General features: G+C 45.2%; 1 protein-coding gene across 1 annotated transcript; it reads left to right on the top strand.

Annotated features, from left to right (window-relative positions):
• Positions 1–4,422: 4,422 nt before the first annotated feature.
• On the top strand, positions 4,423–6,675 carry LOC311097580 (vitelline membrane outer layer protein 1 homolog). The gene is made up of 5 exons (XM_084137387.1): positions 4,423–4,483; positions 4,739–4,863; positions 4,984–5,100; positions 5,317–5,498; positions 5,568–6,675. Exons 1-4 carry the CDS (start codon positions 4,457–4,459, stop codon positions 5,495–5,497), a joined length of 450 nt encoding a protein of 149 aa, XP_083993513.1. The 5' UTR covers positions 4,423–4,456; the 3' UTR covers position 5,498; positions 5,568–6,675.
• The last annotated feature ends 6,958 nt before the right edge of the window (positions 6,676–13,633 follow it).

Raw genomic sequence — 13,633 nt, 5'->3', positions numbered from 1 at the left:
TTGTTAAGTTAAAAATATATGATAAAGGCTCCGCAATAAAGTCAGCTGCTAACTTTAGAAAGAAAGGATCTAAATTGTCAGGACCAGCAGACTTTTTTGTGTCTAATTCCTGAAGGGCTTTATGGACTTTGTTAATTGATAAAGGAGAAATATAAAATAGTTTTTCGGAAGTTAAACATGGGTCAGATGGGTTCTCCTGTATGCAGGAACCAGAAGAAGCAGGACATAAGGATTCAAATAGGGATCCTGAAGAAATAAAATGCTCATTAAAGCAAGCTAACATTTTTTGTTTATCAGTCACCTTGCCTGAATCAATCATAACATGAGGAGGTAGTTCACTACTGCTAATATTTCCAAAAGAGGCTTTAATAATTTTCCAGAACTTGCTTGGATTATTTAGATTTTTTGCAGTTTCATTAACGAAATACTCTGATTTTGACTTTTTAATGAGAGATGTAAGCCTATTTCTCAGTTGCCGAAAATAAACCCAGTCCGTATCACTCTTTGATTTCCTGGCCCTTGACCAGGCAGCATTCCTATCCTTGAGAAGGCATGAAATCTCAGGAGAAAACCAGGGATTATTTCGGCCTTTGACTCTGAATTTACGTACTATGATCCTAAGAAAACCATCATAAAAATAGTTCCAGGCCAATTCTACTTTATCTATAAGATAGATTTTGTTCCAATCAAAATGAAACAGATCATGTAGAAAGGCTTGTTCACAGAAATGCTTCATATCCCTTTTAAAAATAATCCGTGGCCTCTGTTTCGGGATTTTAGCATTCCTAACTGCCACAATTATACAATGATCACTCAGGTCATTTGCAAACACACCTATATCTGAGAATTTGTGTGGAGCATTAGTTAAAAACAAGTCAAGTTTTCAGGGCACTTGAGGTTTGGACGAGTTGGACTATCAATCAACTGAGTAAGATTAAAAGAGTCACAGACAGATTTAAAACTATCTGAAATAGAGGTCAACCAATCCAAGTTAAAATCCCCGGCTAAAAGTACCTCTCCAAATTCAAAACTCGATAGATGATGATTTAAAGAGCAAAGAGCCTCAGTACTTGCTGAGGGTGGTCTATAGCAACCTATGACCGTCAATGTTTGCCCCAATGTATACTCCATCTTTATGGCTAAAAGCTCTAGCTGCTTACTAGTGGATACTGAATACACAATGTTACAAAGAAAACGTCTCGGGTTACGACTGTAACCCTTGTTCCCCGAGAAGGGAATGAGACACTGCGTCGTCGTCGTGACGACACTTTGGGGAACGCCCTTAGCGTAGCGCGTCTGAAGCATGAATGAAATCTGTCCAATCCTGATTGGTGCTGCATCATGACGTAGTAGATGACGGCATAACCGGAAGATACAAAGGGACGCTGGCACAAACACACGTTAGCTCCTTTGCGATGAAGCAAGCGTTCTGCCCGTGATAGGTGTGGCGACGAGACGCAGTGTCTCGTTCCCTTCTCGGGGAACAAGGGTTACAGTCGTAACTCGCACTGCGTCGTCGTCGTGACGACACTTTGGGGAACGTAATGCCCACTATGCCACACCGTAATCACGCCCGCCCTAGTGTGAAGCTGGAAGACCAGGCACACTTAGGACGCGAGCACTCTGGCGCCAGGCATCACAGGGAGTTGCAGACTGTAGAAACATATGAAGGTGTGCGGGGTGGCCCACCCAGCCGCCTCGCAGATCTCCTGAAGCGAGACGCCAGAAAGGAGGGCCACCGAGGAGGCCATGCCCCTGGTGGAATGTGCCCTCACGGCCATAGGTGAAGGCAAATTGCGCACCTGATAAGCCGTGGCTATAGCCTGGACAATCCAATTACTGATTGTCTGTTTAGATGCAGGCAGCCCTTTCTTGGGTGAACCAAAGCACACCAACAACTGGTCTGACTTCCTCCACTGAGAAGACTTCTCCAAGTACACTCTTAGGGCTCTGACTGGGCAGAGCAGGTGAAGTCTCCCCTCTTCCGCCGTCACGTGAGGTGGAGGATAGAAGGCCTGAAGAACCACTGACCGTGCCACATTAGACGGCACCTTGGGCACATTGCCCGGTCTAGGATGTAAGATGGCCTTAACTCCGCCGGGGGCAAACTCCAGGCAAGTTGGCGTTATAGCCAAGGCCTGGAGATCCCCCACTCTCCTCAGAGAGGTGATAGCAAGGAGAAAGGCCACCTTGAAGGTCAGGTTCTTTGCATCAGCCGACTCCAGTGGCTCGAAGGGGGCCTCAGCCAACCCTTCAAGTACCACCGCCAGGTCCCAAGTTGGGACTCTGGAGTGAGCCGCAGGCCTCATCCTCCGAGCCCCACGGAGGAAACGTACAACCAGATGGTGCTTTCCCAAGGGCCCATCACCTACAGGCGAGTGGAAAGCCCCAATGGCAGCCACATACACCTTAAGTGTGGACGGGGTAAGACCGGTGGAGAAACGATCTTGGAGGAACTCCAGCACTGAAGCCACTGGGCTTTTAACTGGGTCCACCTCACGCTCTCTACACCAAGTGGAAAACACATTCCACTTCAGGCTGTACAGTCTCCTGGTTGAAGGAGCCCTGGAGCTGAGTAGGGTCTCGACAACACCTGCTGACAGGCCAGCCTCTAGGTACCGAGCCCCCTCAGGGGCCAGACCCAGAGGTTCCACAGCTCTGGCCGGGGGTGAAATATTGTGTCCCCTGCCTGCGACAGCAGATCCCTCCTCAGAGGGACCTGCCACGGGAGGCCGTCCAGCAGTGCTACAATGTCCGAGAACCATACCCGGGTCGGCCAGCGGGGTGCTACTAAAAGTAGGCTGATCCCCTCCCAGCGGACCCGCTCCAAGACTCCCGGGAGCAGAACGATCGGGGGAAATGCGTACAGACGCAGCCTCGGCCACGTCTGCATCATGGCGTCCAGCCCCAGCGGAGCTGGATACCTGAGAGAGAACAGCAGTGGGCAGTGGGACGTCTCTTGAGACGCGAACAGATACACTTCCACTGGGCCGAATCTCACGCACATGGCCTCCAACACCTCGGGGTGGAGTCGCCACTCCCCGGGCCTCAACCCCTGCCTCGACAGGACGTCTGCTCTTTGATTTTGGTCCCCGGGGACATACATCGCTCTGAGACGACAGTTTCCCCTGGGACCACAGAAGGATCTGGTGTGCCAGTCTGTATAGAGGGCGCGACCTCAGACCCCCCTGACTATTCAGACACGCGACTACATATGTGTTGTCCAAGCGTATCAGGACATGGTGGCCGCGGAGGTCCGGGAAAAAGCTCCTCAGAACTTTGTAGACCGCCAGCATTTCCAGGCAGTTGATGTGCCAGGAAGAAAGGAATTTAGCTTGGGCCAGAGCTAGAAAAACTGGCCAACAAAAGGACTGGGTGGCTTTTAGACCCCTGAGAAATAGATGCACAGCCCTGGTTCGCAGGGCAAAATCTGAGTTTTATCTTAATGAAACAACAATAAATCTAAATTATCTCTAAATTATCAGTGATAGCTAATCTATCGTCAGTGAATAATTAAAACAGTTCCTGGTTAGTAATAGTATTCTGTCTGTTGTTCAGTCTGGCTTTAGAAAAAATCATAGAACTACCACCGCTACTATGAAAGTACTTAATGACATAATCAGTGCTTTAGATGATCGTAAATCATGTGCTGTGTTATTTATTGATTTAACAAAAGTCTTTGAGACAGTAAATCATCTTATTATCACGGTTGGCTTACAGTGGCCTCTCTGATGTTGCTATAGGTTGGGTCAGTAGCTACTTAAATAACAGATGTCAACATGTACTTCTAAATGACTACATGTCTGAGAAACTTACTGTTAATTCTGGAGTACCACAGGGCTCTATATTGGGGCCCTTGCTGTTTTCAGTATATATTAATAACCTCAATGAAAATGTATTTAATGCAAAAATACACCTGTATGCTGATGATACCATTATCTATTGTTCTGCAAAATCACCTGCTGAGACAATTTTAAACATCTGACCTCTCTTCCTTGTTATTGTATTTCTTAATATGCCAAATATGGTAGGGGTTGATCTTTGACTATGATTTGATGGAATGGACATCATGGATGATTTTGCTTGTGTATAAATATGAGCCTTTTTCCTTAATAAACTTGAGAATGTTATGGTACTACACAGTCTCTGTGTCTGCTTGATCATTCTCACATCACAAGGGTTGAGGCGTCTGTTTCCACCTGATCACTGATAGCTGAGGCTGCAGATAGTCTACCTGAAAATTAATCTAACAGTCAGTATTTTTTATCAATCAGGCCAGAGCTGTAGAAATGCATCACTTCTTTTCCATATTTTCACTGCTGGCCATTATTGGGCATGTGAGCGTTCAGTCCACAGAAGGTCGTTCTGAGCGGAGCATCAACCGAGATTACGGATCTGAGCTGACGGTGTCGAACGGATCGTGGGGGCTTAAGAGCATGTGTCCAAGTGATACTGTATGTACGCCGCAGGGTTTAGTCTGAAGGTAAGTTTGGCCTTGACATCGGCTATATGGGTTTGTCTTATTGCTTCAAAGGTTCAAACCCCAGAGAGAAAATTGGTGTTTGTCATTTAATTCCAGGTTTCTCCAGGGAACTGCACCTGCTTAAGATTTTTAAAGTGTCTGTGTAATACTAAAGAGCATGAAGATAAATGTTACTATGGGCTGGGTTAGAGTTAACTCTCTTTTTTAAATGGAAGATTGTCTCAATGTTGTTGTTGTTGTTGTTGTTGTTTTAAGGTGGAAAGACCAGTTGGTGCTGGTGATGATACAGCGCTCAATGGGATTCGTCTTCACTGTGTCGATCGGTCCAAAGGATCATCAGGCTCACATGACTACACCTCAATTGAGTCCGACGTAGGACAGTAATGGACTCAGATTATTACGAATTCTTACATTAAGTGTTTCAGCTAGATATGTGAATTGAGGATGTTCTTGAAAATGATAATTGATTTGATCAGAAAACCTTTTTGTGTCTTCTTTAGCTGGGGTCAGTGGACAGATATCAAATGGTATCATTCTGGATTCTTGAAAGCTTTCCAGCTGAGAGTCGAATCTTCCCAAGGATTTGCATTTGATGATACGGCCGCAAACAACATCAGGCGAGTGTGTGATGCTATAAGTCATCCTGGTTTTGTTTTGCTATTAAAGGACTCCGTTTTCCCTCATCAAGCAGTTCAATTAATATCACACTCGCAGTCGTGCTGCTGTTCATATTAGGCCGTCAGCTGCAGGTGATCATGTGACTGACATTCAATCCAACAGCACAAATTAATAAAATATTTTATCATAATATTGTCACATTCAATTTTCTCCAGGTTCACCTGCAGTGATGTTTTTTTGCTGCAGGGTGATGGCACAGACTGGGGCGATTGGGGAAACTGGAGTCCAAAATGTAAAGGAACAGGAATCTGTGGCATCAAGACCCGGATAGAAGGGTCACAGGGAAGCGGAGACGACACCGCTCTCAATGACGTGCGCATGTACTGCTGTGATTAAGGTGATGTGATCACAATCAAAAACTCAGACTGACACACTGCAGATCAACTAAATCTGTTTATTCTTTCAGGTGTAAGAGGATGACAACAAGAACAGCAAGAAGATCGAATGGATGATCATCATACTATGATAAACTAACATGAACCTGTCAGGATTCAGATAGGGGAGTCCCAGACGCAGAATGAGCAGGGGAGTGATAGTTATTAACAGAAGACAGTACAAGACAGGGTGAGGCAGGAACAGTCCAAACAGAAGGGTCAACCGGAAACAGCTACAGGACAGATGAGGGTGACTGCTGGATCCAACTCCAGAGGACAACAGGTCGAAGAACTGCTGAGGACATGGCCAGGCTGGACAGATGGTTAAAGACAGGGCAAGGAAGCATGAAGCAGAGATCTGACACTTGTTGCACACAGACCTCAAACCAGTCTAACTGCCAGACAGAAGGAACCAGCAGGCAGGGAACCTCGGGGAGCAGACAGGAACCAACACAAGAGAACACACACACAAAACAACAAAAACAAGAGCAAAAATAAAAACTGGCGATAACTAGAACACCAGAAAACAATAAGAAACTAAATATAACTGGAGCTATAGCAAAGGAAAAATAAAATAATTTCTATGAATGAATAACTGGAACTAGTAAACAAAGAAATAAAACAAGACTGCCACCTTGAGGACAAGCTAAAGAGAAAATAAATAAAAGATCAGTTAACAAAAGGAAAAACAAGAGATGAACCAAAAATAAAGCTTGGGAGAACTAGAGCAAAATAAAGACTAGGACTTCACTAAAAATCAGGAACAAAAAAAAGACTGAAAAAAAGAAAGTAAATAAATACAAAGCTAGAACTGACAGAACCACTAACTCTAGCACTGACTGACAAGCTGAGAGATGTGAACACACACACACACACACACACACACACACACACACACACACACACACACACACACACACACACACGCCAACACAAACTAAGACAGAGCCATGTGTCTGGTCAGACACAAGACAAACAAAGAAACATTAAACAAGACGAGACAGACAAGGGACCCTGACAGAACCATGTCATACAACAGTTTTGTAAAGAATACTGCAAAGTCGTCTGGTCATTATGACAAAATAAAGCTTAACCGGATGATCGGGACATTTTCATCCCGCCTATTATTGGAGTTTATTTTATTTTAAATTATGTTATTCTTTCTTGTATGTTAGTGATTCTTCTGAAGACTCCTGAACTTCTGCTGTCAGTCAAATGGTTGTCAAATATCAGCAATAAAAACTTTCTAAACAGAACCTTATAGTTTCACATTCTTTTGCACTACACTTATTTGTTCATGCTTTCCCTAAAAAATGACTAACATTCTCTACAAGAACAATACATTAAATTAAAGTGTAATAATGTTTATCCTTTCACCCTAAACTTTTTTAGGAGGGCCGAAAGCCGGGCGCTAAAGGTCAGTAACCGGAATCAGTCCAGGAAACATCAACAAATCCAGAGGCACTAAATGAATGACACAACAAACAAATGACACTAAATAGCAGACAAATCAAAAGGAAAAAATAAACAGGTGTGAGAGCGGTTAAGAAAAAAAAAATTATCTGTGCATTTCCAAAAAACGAAAAAAAAAAAAAAACATTAACGTGCAACAAGTAGCTGTCTGTTCAAAGAGTGCAGAAATGTCAATTACTCATCATTAAAGTAATTTTGGATAGGCCTACTATGATATTAGAATTACATAAAAAAGTCCAGTAATTGCAACTGATAAGGTGAACATATTGTATTCTGTATGCACTGCGAATATATAATATTTTACTGAATATTGAATAGTAGGCCTATTGAATGTCTGTATATTCAGCACTTGTCACAAATCTCTTAGCATTTTTAAATCTTACCTTAAAACTCATTTTTAGGGTAGCTTTTAATTGAATATTTGCATAAATCTTTCATTGTGCATTATTTTATATGGTGTATTTTGTTGCTTTAATTTTAATTTATATTGTGGATTATTTTATATGGTGTATATTTGTTGTTTTATTTGTTTCTGTAAAGCGCTTTGAGATGTACAGTTGAAGGCACTATAGAAAATAAAGGTTATTATTATTATTACTTGCATACTGTAAAAATACTGCAGTTCAACTGCAAAAGTCAAAAAGGTCGAATAAAACTCTAAATGAAAAGCAATACTGTAAGTTGTGCAACTGCAAAATCAAGGACAATGAGAGATTATTCTGCTTCAACATCATGTCTTCTTGCTGGCTCTGGCCTGAGGACTTTGTCCACATCACAGACGAAGAGAAAAACCTTCGTCTGTCTGACACATCCAGCCTTGACAACACTGTCCCCTTGCTCTTTCTTGTCCTCTTACACATCCTCTTCCTCCTCTCCCTCTTAGATTATTTCCATATATTGTTCATATCATCAGTGCACTTGTGTCACCTGTAGGCCTACACTCTGAACTGGCTCATATTATACAGTTGGTTTGATCACATCATTAGAAATCAGTGTGAACAATTTTGAATCGTTGTGTGTGAAGTTTTGCCTCTTGTGTTTAGTGTTTTGCGACACAAATGTGTGTTTTAATAAGTGAGAATGTGTTTAGACTTTAGAGTTTTGAAAAAGGAGTGCAGGAGATTTGCAAACCGTGTCTAATTGCCTGAACTTGTTTAAAGTTTTGCAGAAATAGTGATTTATTCGACAAATTGGTTTAGGCTATTGATAATTTGGTTAAGAGAATGGAGTTTAGTGTTTTAGCAATTCAGAAAAACTGTAAAAGGCTTATTCAAGTAGGCTAGGCTACAGTAGGATGCAGTTAATATTTTAGTGTTGTTTTAGGTGTACAATATCTCTATGTATTGCCTTTAATGTCCATGTATAGTCTTTACACATCAGCTTGGATACTTGCATGGTTAAAAAACTGCTAATTTCAAGACGCTGACGTCACGTCAGGTCGTCACATGGGTCACGCGTTCAGAAGTAGCTTACAAGACGTTTGAATAGACATCGAATAGACGTTCGATCGGTCAGTCGTTCGGATATTTAATTTTGGCACGGGTCGCGTGCCATAATTGTGTAATACAAGCAATGCAGCCCGACTACGCCACCCAATTAAAGAGCTGGGACTCTATCAAAGTAACCTTATCTTTTACTTGCAAGTTCTTTTAGTTTGGTGGGAGCAACACAACAGAATTACCCAAACAACAGTTTCAATACAAAAATATATTTATTAGAATCTCTGATTACAATGATAAAGGGAAAAGAGCGCGCCGTGCACTCACGCACTCTCTCGCTCAAATTTAAAAGCTGGACATCGGAAAAAACACATTCAAAAATCCACTGGAAGTCCGTAGTTATAGGCACCCACAGTCCATAAGCGTTTCCTCTAACGCAAGTCCGTCTCGCACCAGGTAGCGGCGTCTACACAGCAGGCCACCTGTCAATCACTCGTGCGCATCAACACAACACTCACACAAACAGAAAAGAAAGAGCCGCCAGTATCTCCACAATAGATAAACAGCATAAACACAACACCACACTAGAAAAGCTATCAATCGTGCAATACTCAGTTAAATCACTGCAATTCGTGAATAGATAGTTATGAGAGTGGTATGACTACAGTAGACAGACTGGAACTCTTCAATTTAGGTGAGACAGATCTTAACTTCAGACGAGGCAAGGCACACAACTTAACACAAGGCGTCACTCACCAATAAACTGGGAACAGACGAATCTAATTCCCAGTATTGTTAGACAGTGCTCCACAACACCACCGGCCAGGACAGACGAAGCAAAGCTCCGGGCAGCACAGCGGAGAACAACAGCGATCTGTATCGCAGCAGAGGCGGCAGCAGTCCAGCACAGATGAGGACGGCAGCAATCCCAGCGCAGCAGAGAACGGCAGCAATCACGGCGCAGCAGAGGAAAGACGAAGATACCAGCAGCCAACGGATTATCAGCAGGACCATCAGTCAACAGAACTTCGGCTTCAACACGAGCAGACAATAATCCATGCAACAGTCGGGGCTGGGAAATAAAAACAATCACGGCTACCGTCCAACAATAAAAATGTGGAGAACAGAGCTGCACAACAGAGTTCACGGGATCACAGACACCCGTTTTCAGTTCCTTCGCCTTTTTGAACCGTCTGTGATTTGACATGGCAATTACCAACAGCTGTCCATCTGCTAATCAGCTGTGATCCGGACTTCCCGGGAAATACGGGGGCGTTACCCCACATTCTAAATCATGGTCAACAGTCACAAAATAATAATGTGAATAATAAAATGACACCACAACAAAAACACCAAATCAAATAAGAAAAGAAAAACAAACAGTGCCAAATCCACACGAAACACATAAAATGAAATGGACCATAATCTCTCCATATGACATCCCCCCACTCTTTAACGTTGGCAGTCCCTGACAACCCCAAATATGCTACACCCCCTCCCCTCAGTAGTCCTTGACAACATAGGTATCAAAGTGTCTAAGTGTCTCTATATCTCGCTGGGGGCTGTCCCATATTGAATCGGACAGACCTCCTAGGGGCCACATCATTACCTGGGTCATCTGGAACAGGAAGATCTACCCATGGTACATACATCAGAGGTTGGGGTTCACAAACAGGAGGTACTGGCAGCTCAGGATGCAGTGCGAGGGCACCTTGGGGTGGATTAATACAAGGTTTAAGAGAATTTCTATGCAGAACCCTCTCTTTCCCTGTGCGCTCAGATTTAACACGATAGGTTAAACCCTCTTCATTCAGCTGTCCTACCACTACATAAGGCTCTGGATCCCACTTGCCACAAAGCTTACCCTTTCCCCCATCTCGCCTATTCCTTCGCCACACCCGTTCCCCACAAGCTAGAGGAAGTGACTTGGCCTTGCGGTCATATTGTCTTTTATACTGCTCTGCAGCCTGGCCCATAGACTTAGCTGCTAAAGAGTATGCATACAACAGGTGTTGGTGGTGTTCCCCCACCCAACTGTCCCAGCTATATCGGGCATGCTGGTTCTCTACGCCCAGGGCTACATCCACGGGCAATCGGACATGGCGTCCAAACATCAGGTACGAAGGGGCGTACCCTGTTTAGCTATGTAAGGTGGCATTGTAAGCTTGGACAAGGGCAGGGAGATGTTCAGGCCAGCGCCCTTGCTTCTCATCCTCCAAGGTCCGCAGCATGCTCAGGAGGGTCTGGTTAAGTCGCTCACACATGCCATTTCCCTGGGGGTGGCACGGGGTTGTCCTGCTCTTAGAGATGCCATAAAGGCTGCATAGTTCGGCCACCAGCTGGGATTCAAAATTTGGGCCTTGGTCCGAATGGAATCTCATCGGGCACCCAAAGGTCTGTATAACCGCTTGCCACAGGACCCTAGCGGTAGTCCTCGCCGTCTGATCTCTTGTGGGGATAGCCCAGGCATAGCGGCTGAACATATCTGTCATTACTAAAATGTTTTGATATTGGTCATGGGGCCTCCCTAAAGAAAGGAAGTCTAGCTCAATGACCTCAAGGGGGAAGGACACAGTAATGGGCTTTAGGGGTGCTTTAGGCACAGCATCAATTTTTTTCACCTGGCAACGGGGACACAGGGAGTGGTATTGTTGGACCTGAGTCTGCATACCTGGCCAAAAGAAATGTCGACGTAGGCAGCCTATGGTTCTCTCCACGCCCAAATGTCCAACAGCATTATGATGTTTCTCCCACACCTCTTTGCGTTGTTGAGTAGGGCAGACAATCTGGAGGCGAACTTCATGAGTATTATAGTCAGTGACTCGACGACACAAAACCCCATCCCACATCACCAGCCTTACCCTCTGTTGCAGCAGCTGTTTCACCCCAAGCGGAGCAGCTCGCCACTCGTGCCCCATTGGAAACTTCCCACTTTCCACATACCTCCGCACTTGGTCCAAGTCCTTGTCCTCAAACTGTTTGGCTCGCCAGTCATTCATCGACAGCCCTTCTATTGATTGTACATCTGCCATAGCTGCCACGTTGGTCACATCAGTACCTAGAGGGGCTTCAACAGGTACTCTGGAAGGGCATCTGCATTAGCATTCTCCCTACCCGAACGATACTTCACATGGTAGTCAAAGGCAGCTAGTTGGGCTACCCACCTTTGTTCCGTGGCCCCCAGGCGGGCAGTCTGCAAGTGGGCTACAGGATTATTATCGGTGTAAACAATCACTTTGGCCCCCATCAGGTAGTCTTTAAATTTTTCTACTATGGCCCACTTTAAAGCTAGCAATTCCAATTTGAAGGAGCTGTAGTTGGCATCGTTCTTCTCACTAGGATGCAGGCTCCTGCTGGCATAGGCCACAACTCGCTCGCGCCCATCCTGTAACTGGGCTAAGACAGCCCCCAGACCAGCATGGCTCGCGTCAGTGTATAATACAAAAGGTTCTGCATAGTTAGCATAGGCTAAGATAGGGGCCTCGGTTAAAGTAGTTTTTAGACGGTCAAAGGCTTGTTGACACTCACCGGACCAAGAGATCTGACGAGATCCTGTTCTCTTATCTGCAGGGGCTCCAATTAAGAGGGCATTCAAGGGGCGTGCTATCTTTGCAAAGTTGGCAATAAAACGGCGATAATAGCCTGCTAGGCCCAAGAAAGCACGTACCTCTCTGATTGTCGTTGGAGCCGGCCATTCAGTCACAGCAGTAACCTTGGTAGGGTCTGGTTTCACTCCCTCTCCAGTGACCACATGGCCCAGGAATCTTACTTCCCTCCGTAGCAACTGGCACTTCTCTACCTTCAGCTTGAGCCCATGGTGTTGCAGTCGCTCAAAGACAGCTTCCAGGTGGCGTAAATGGGAGGAGAAATCTGGGGAGTAGACAATGATATCATCCAAGTAAACGAGTACAGAGTCAGTGATTTGGCCACTCAAGCATTGCTGCATAAGCCGCTGGAACGTCGCTGGAGCATTACAGAGGCCAAATGGCATCCTCTGAAACTCGTATAGACCTAGTGGGGTGGTGAAGGCAGTCTTGGGTCTGTCTTGTGGGTCGACTCCGACCTGCCAATAACCACTAGCTAAGTCAAGTGTGGTGAACCAGGAGGCTTGAGTCAGGGAGGTTAAGGTCTCCTCTATACGGGGGAGCGGAAAGGCATCTTTATGAGTCAGGGCGTTCAATTTACGATAGTCAACGCAAAAGCGCCAACTGCCGTCTTTCTTGCGGACCATCACGATGGGTGCAGCCCAAGGGCTGGAGCTTGGCTGAATAACCTTCTTCTCTAACATATCGGCTAACAGGGCACGCATTTCTTGGTACATCATAGGTGGTAGAGGGCGATATTTTTCTCTTACTGGGGGCGCATCACTAGTGTGGATTTGGTGCTGCACTGCATCAGTATGCCCAAAGTCCTCCTCATGGAGGGCAAACACCCCGACCCACCTTTGTAGGAGCGCTTTAAAATCTTGCTTCTGTTGTTCAGTCAAGTCATCTCTGCCTTGTAAATCTCCTAATACCTCGACAGGTGGTTCCACTGATCCTCCATCTCCAGCCTCCACAATATCCACTGCGACAGTTCCATCATCTTGCACAGTCAGGCTTAGATCTGTCTGGCCATGAACATCAGCACGGTCAACATGAAACACTTTCGCCAGCTTCTGGTAGCGGCCTATAAAGACAGGATAAGAGGTCACATTCTGGATACGAATAGGAAGTCGGCCATGTTTGACGAATGCAACAGTCTTTGCCACAGAAAAAGCCCCTAGCTCAGGCAGTGCTTCAATCAGGCCACAGTAGTCCTGCCCCCTCTGGCCCATCCGCGCACGCCCCCAGACCACCACCTCACTTCTGGCTGGAACAGTTAGACCCCTGCGGCTTGCTGGACGTACAAACCCCATGTATCCATCTTCCCCCTCAACGACAGCTGTCCGTTGGCACACAGCAAATGCACCCGTCCAGGCTTTCCTTGTCCCTTGATCCTGAAACATAGTCTTTAGGCCATCTGGTCGATTAAGTAAGTCATGCCAGCAGGTTGTAATAACATTCATACCAATCAGCAATGGGGCAGTTAGGCAATGATCGGCTACAATAACAACCCCCCTCCCTGAAATATTAGCACCTCCTATTTCAAAATCCATCACCACATAGCCTTGATAAGGGATGGATAACCCATTAGCCGCTCTGAGT

This window comes from Abramis brama, assembly GCF_963993115.1.
Source record: "Abramis brama genome assembly, chromosome: 15".
Taxonomy (NCBI): Eukaryota; Metazoa; Chordata; class Actinopteri; order Cypriniformes; family Leuciscidae; genus Abramis; species Abramis brama.
This window is presented reverse-complemented; position numbering and strand designations above follow the sequence as displayed.

Excerpts from the sequence above, each read along its gene's own strand:
- LOC311097580 (XM_084137387.1), top strand. The coding sequence starts at position 4,457 with ATGTACGCCGCAGGGTTTAGTCTGAAG. Across the intron at positions 4,864-4,983 it reads ATTGAGTCCGACGTAGGACA|CTGGGGTCAGTGGACAGATA; the intron begins GTAATGGACTCA and ends TGTCTTCTTTAG. Across the intron at positions 5,101-5,316 it reads ACGGCCGCAAACAACATCAG|GTTCACCTGCAGTGATGTTT; the intron begins GCGAGTGTGTGA and ends AATTTTCTCCAG.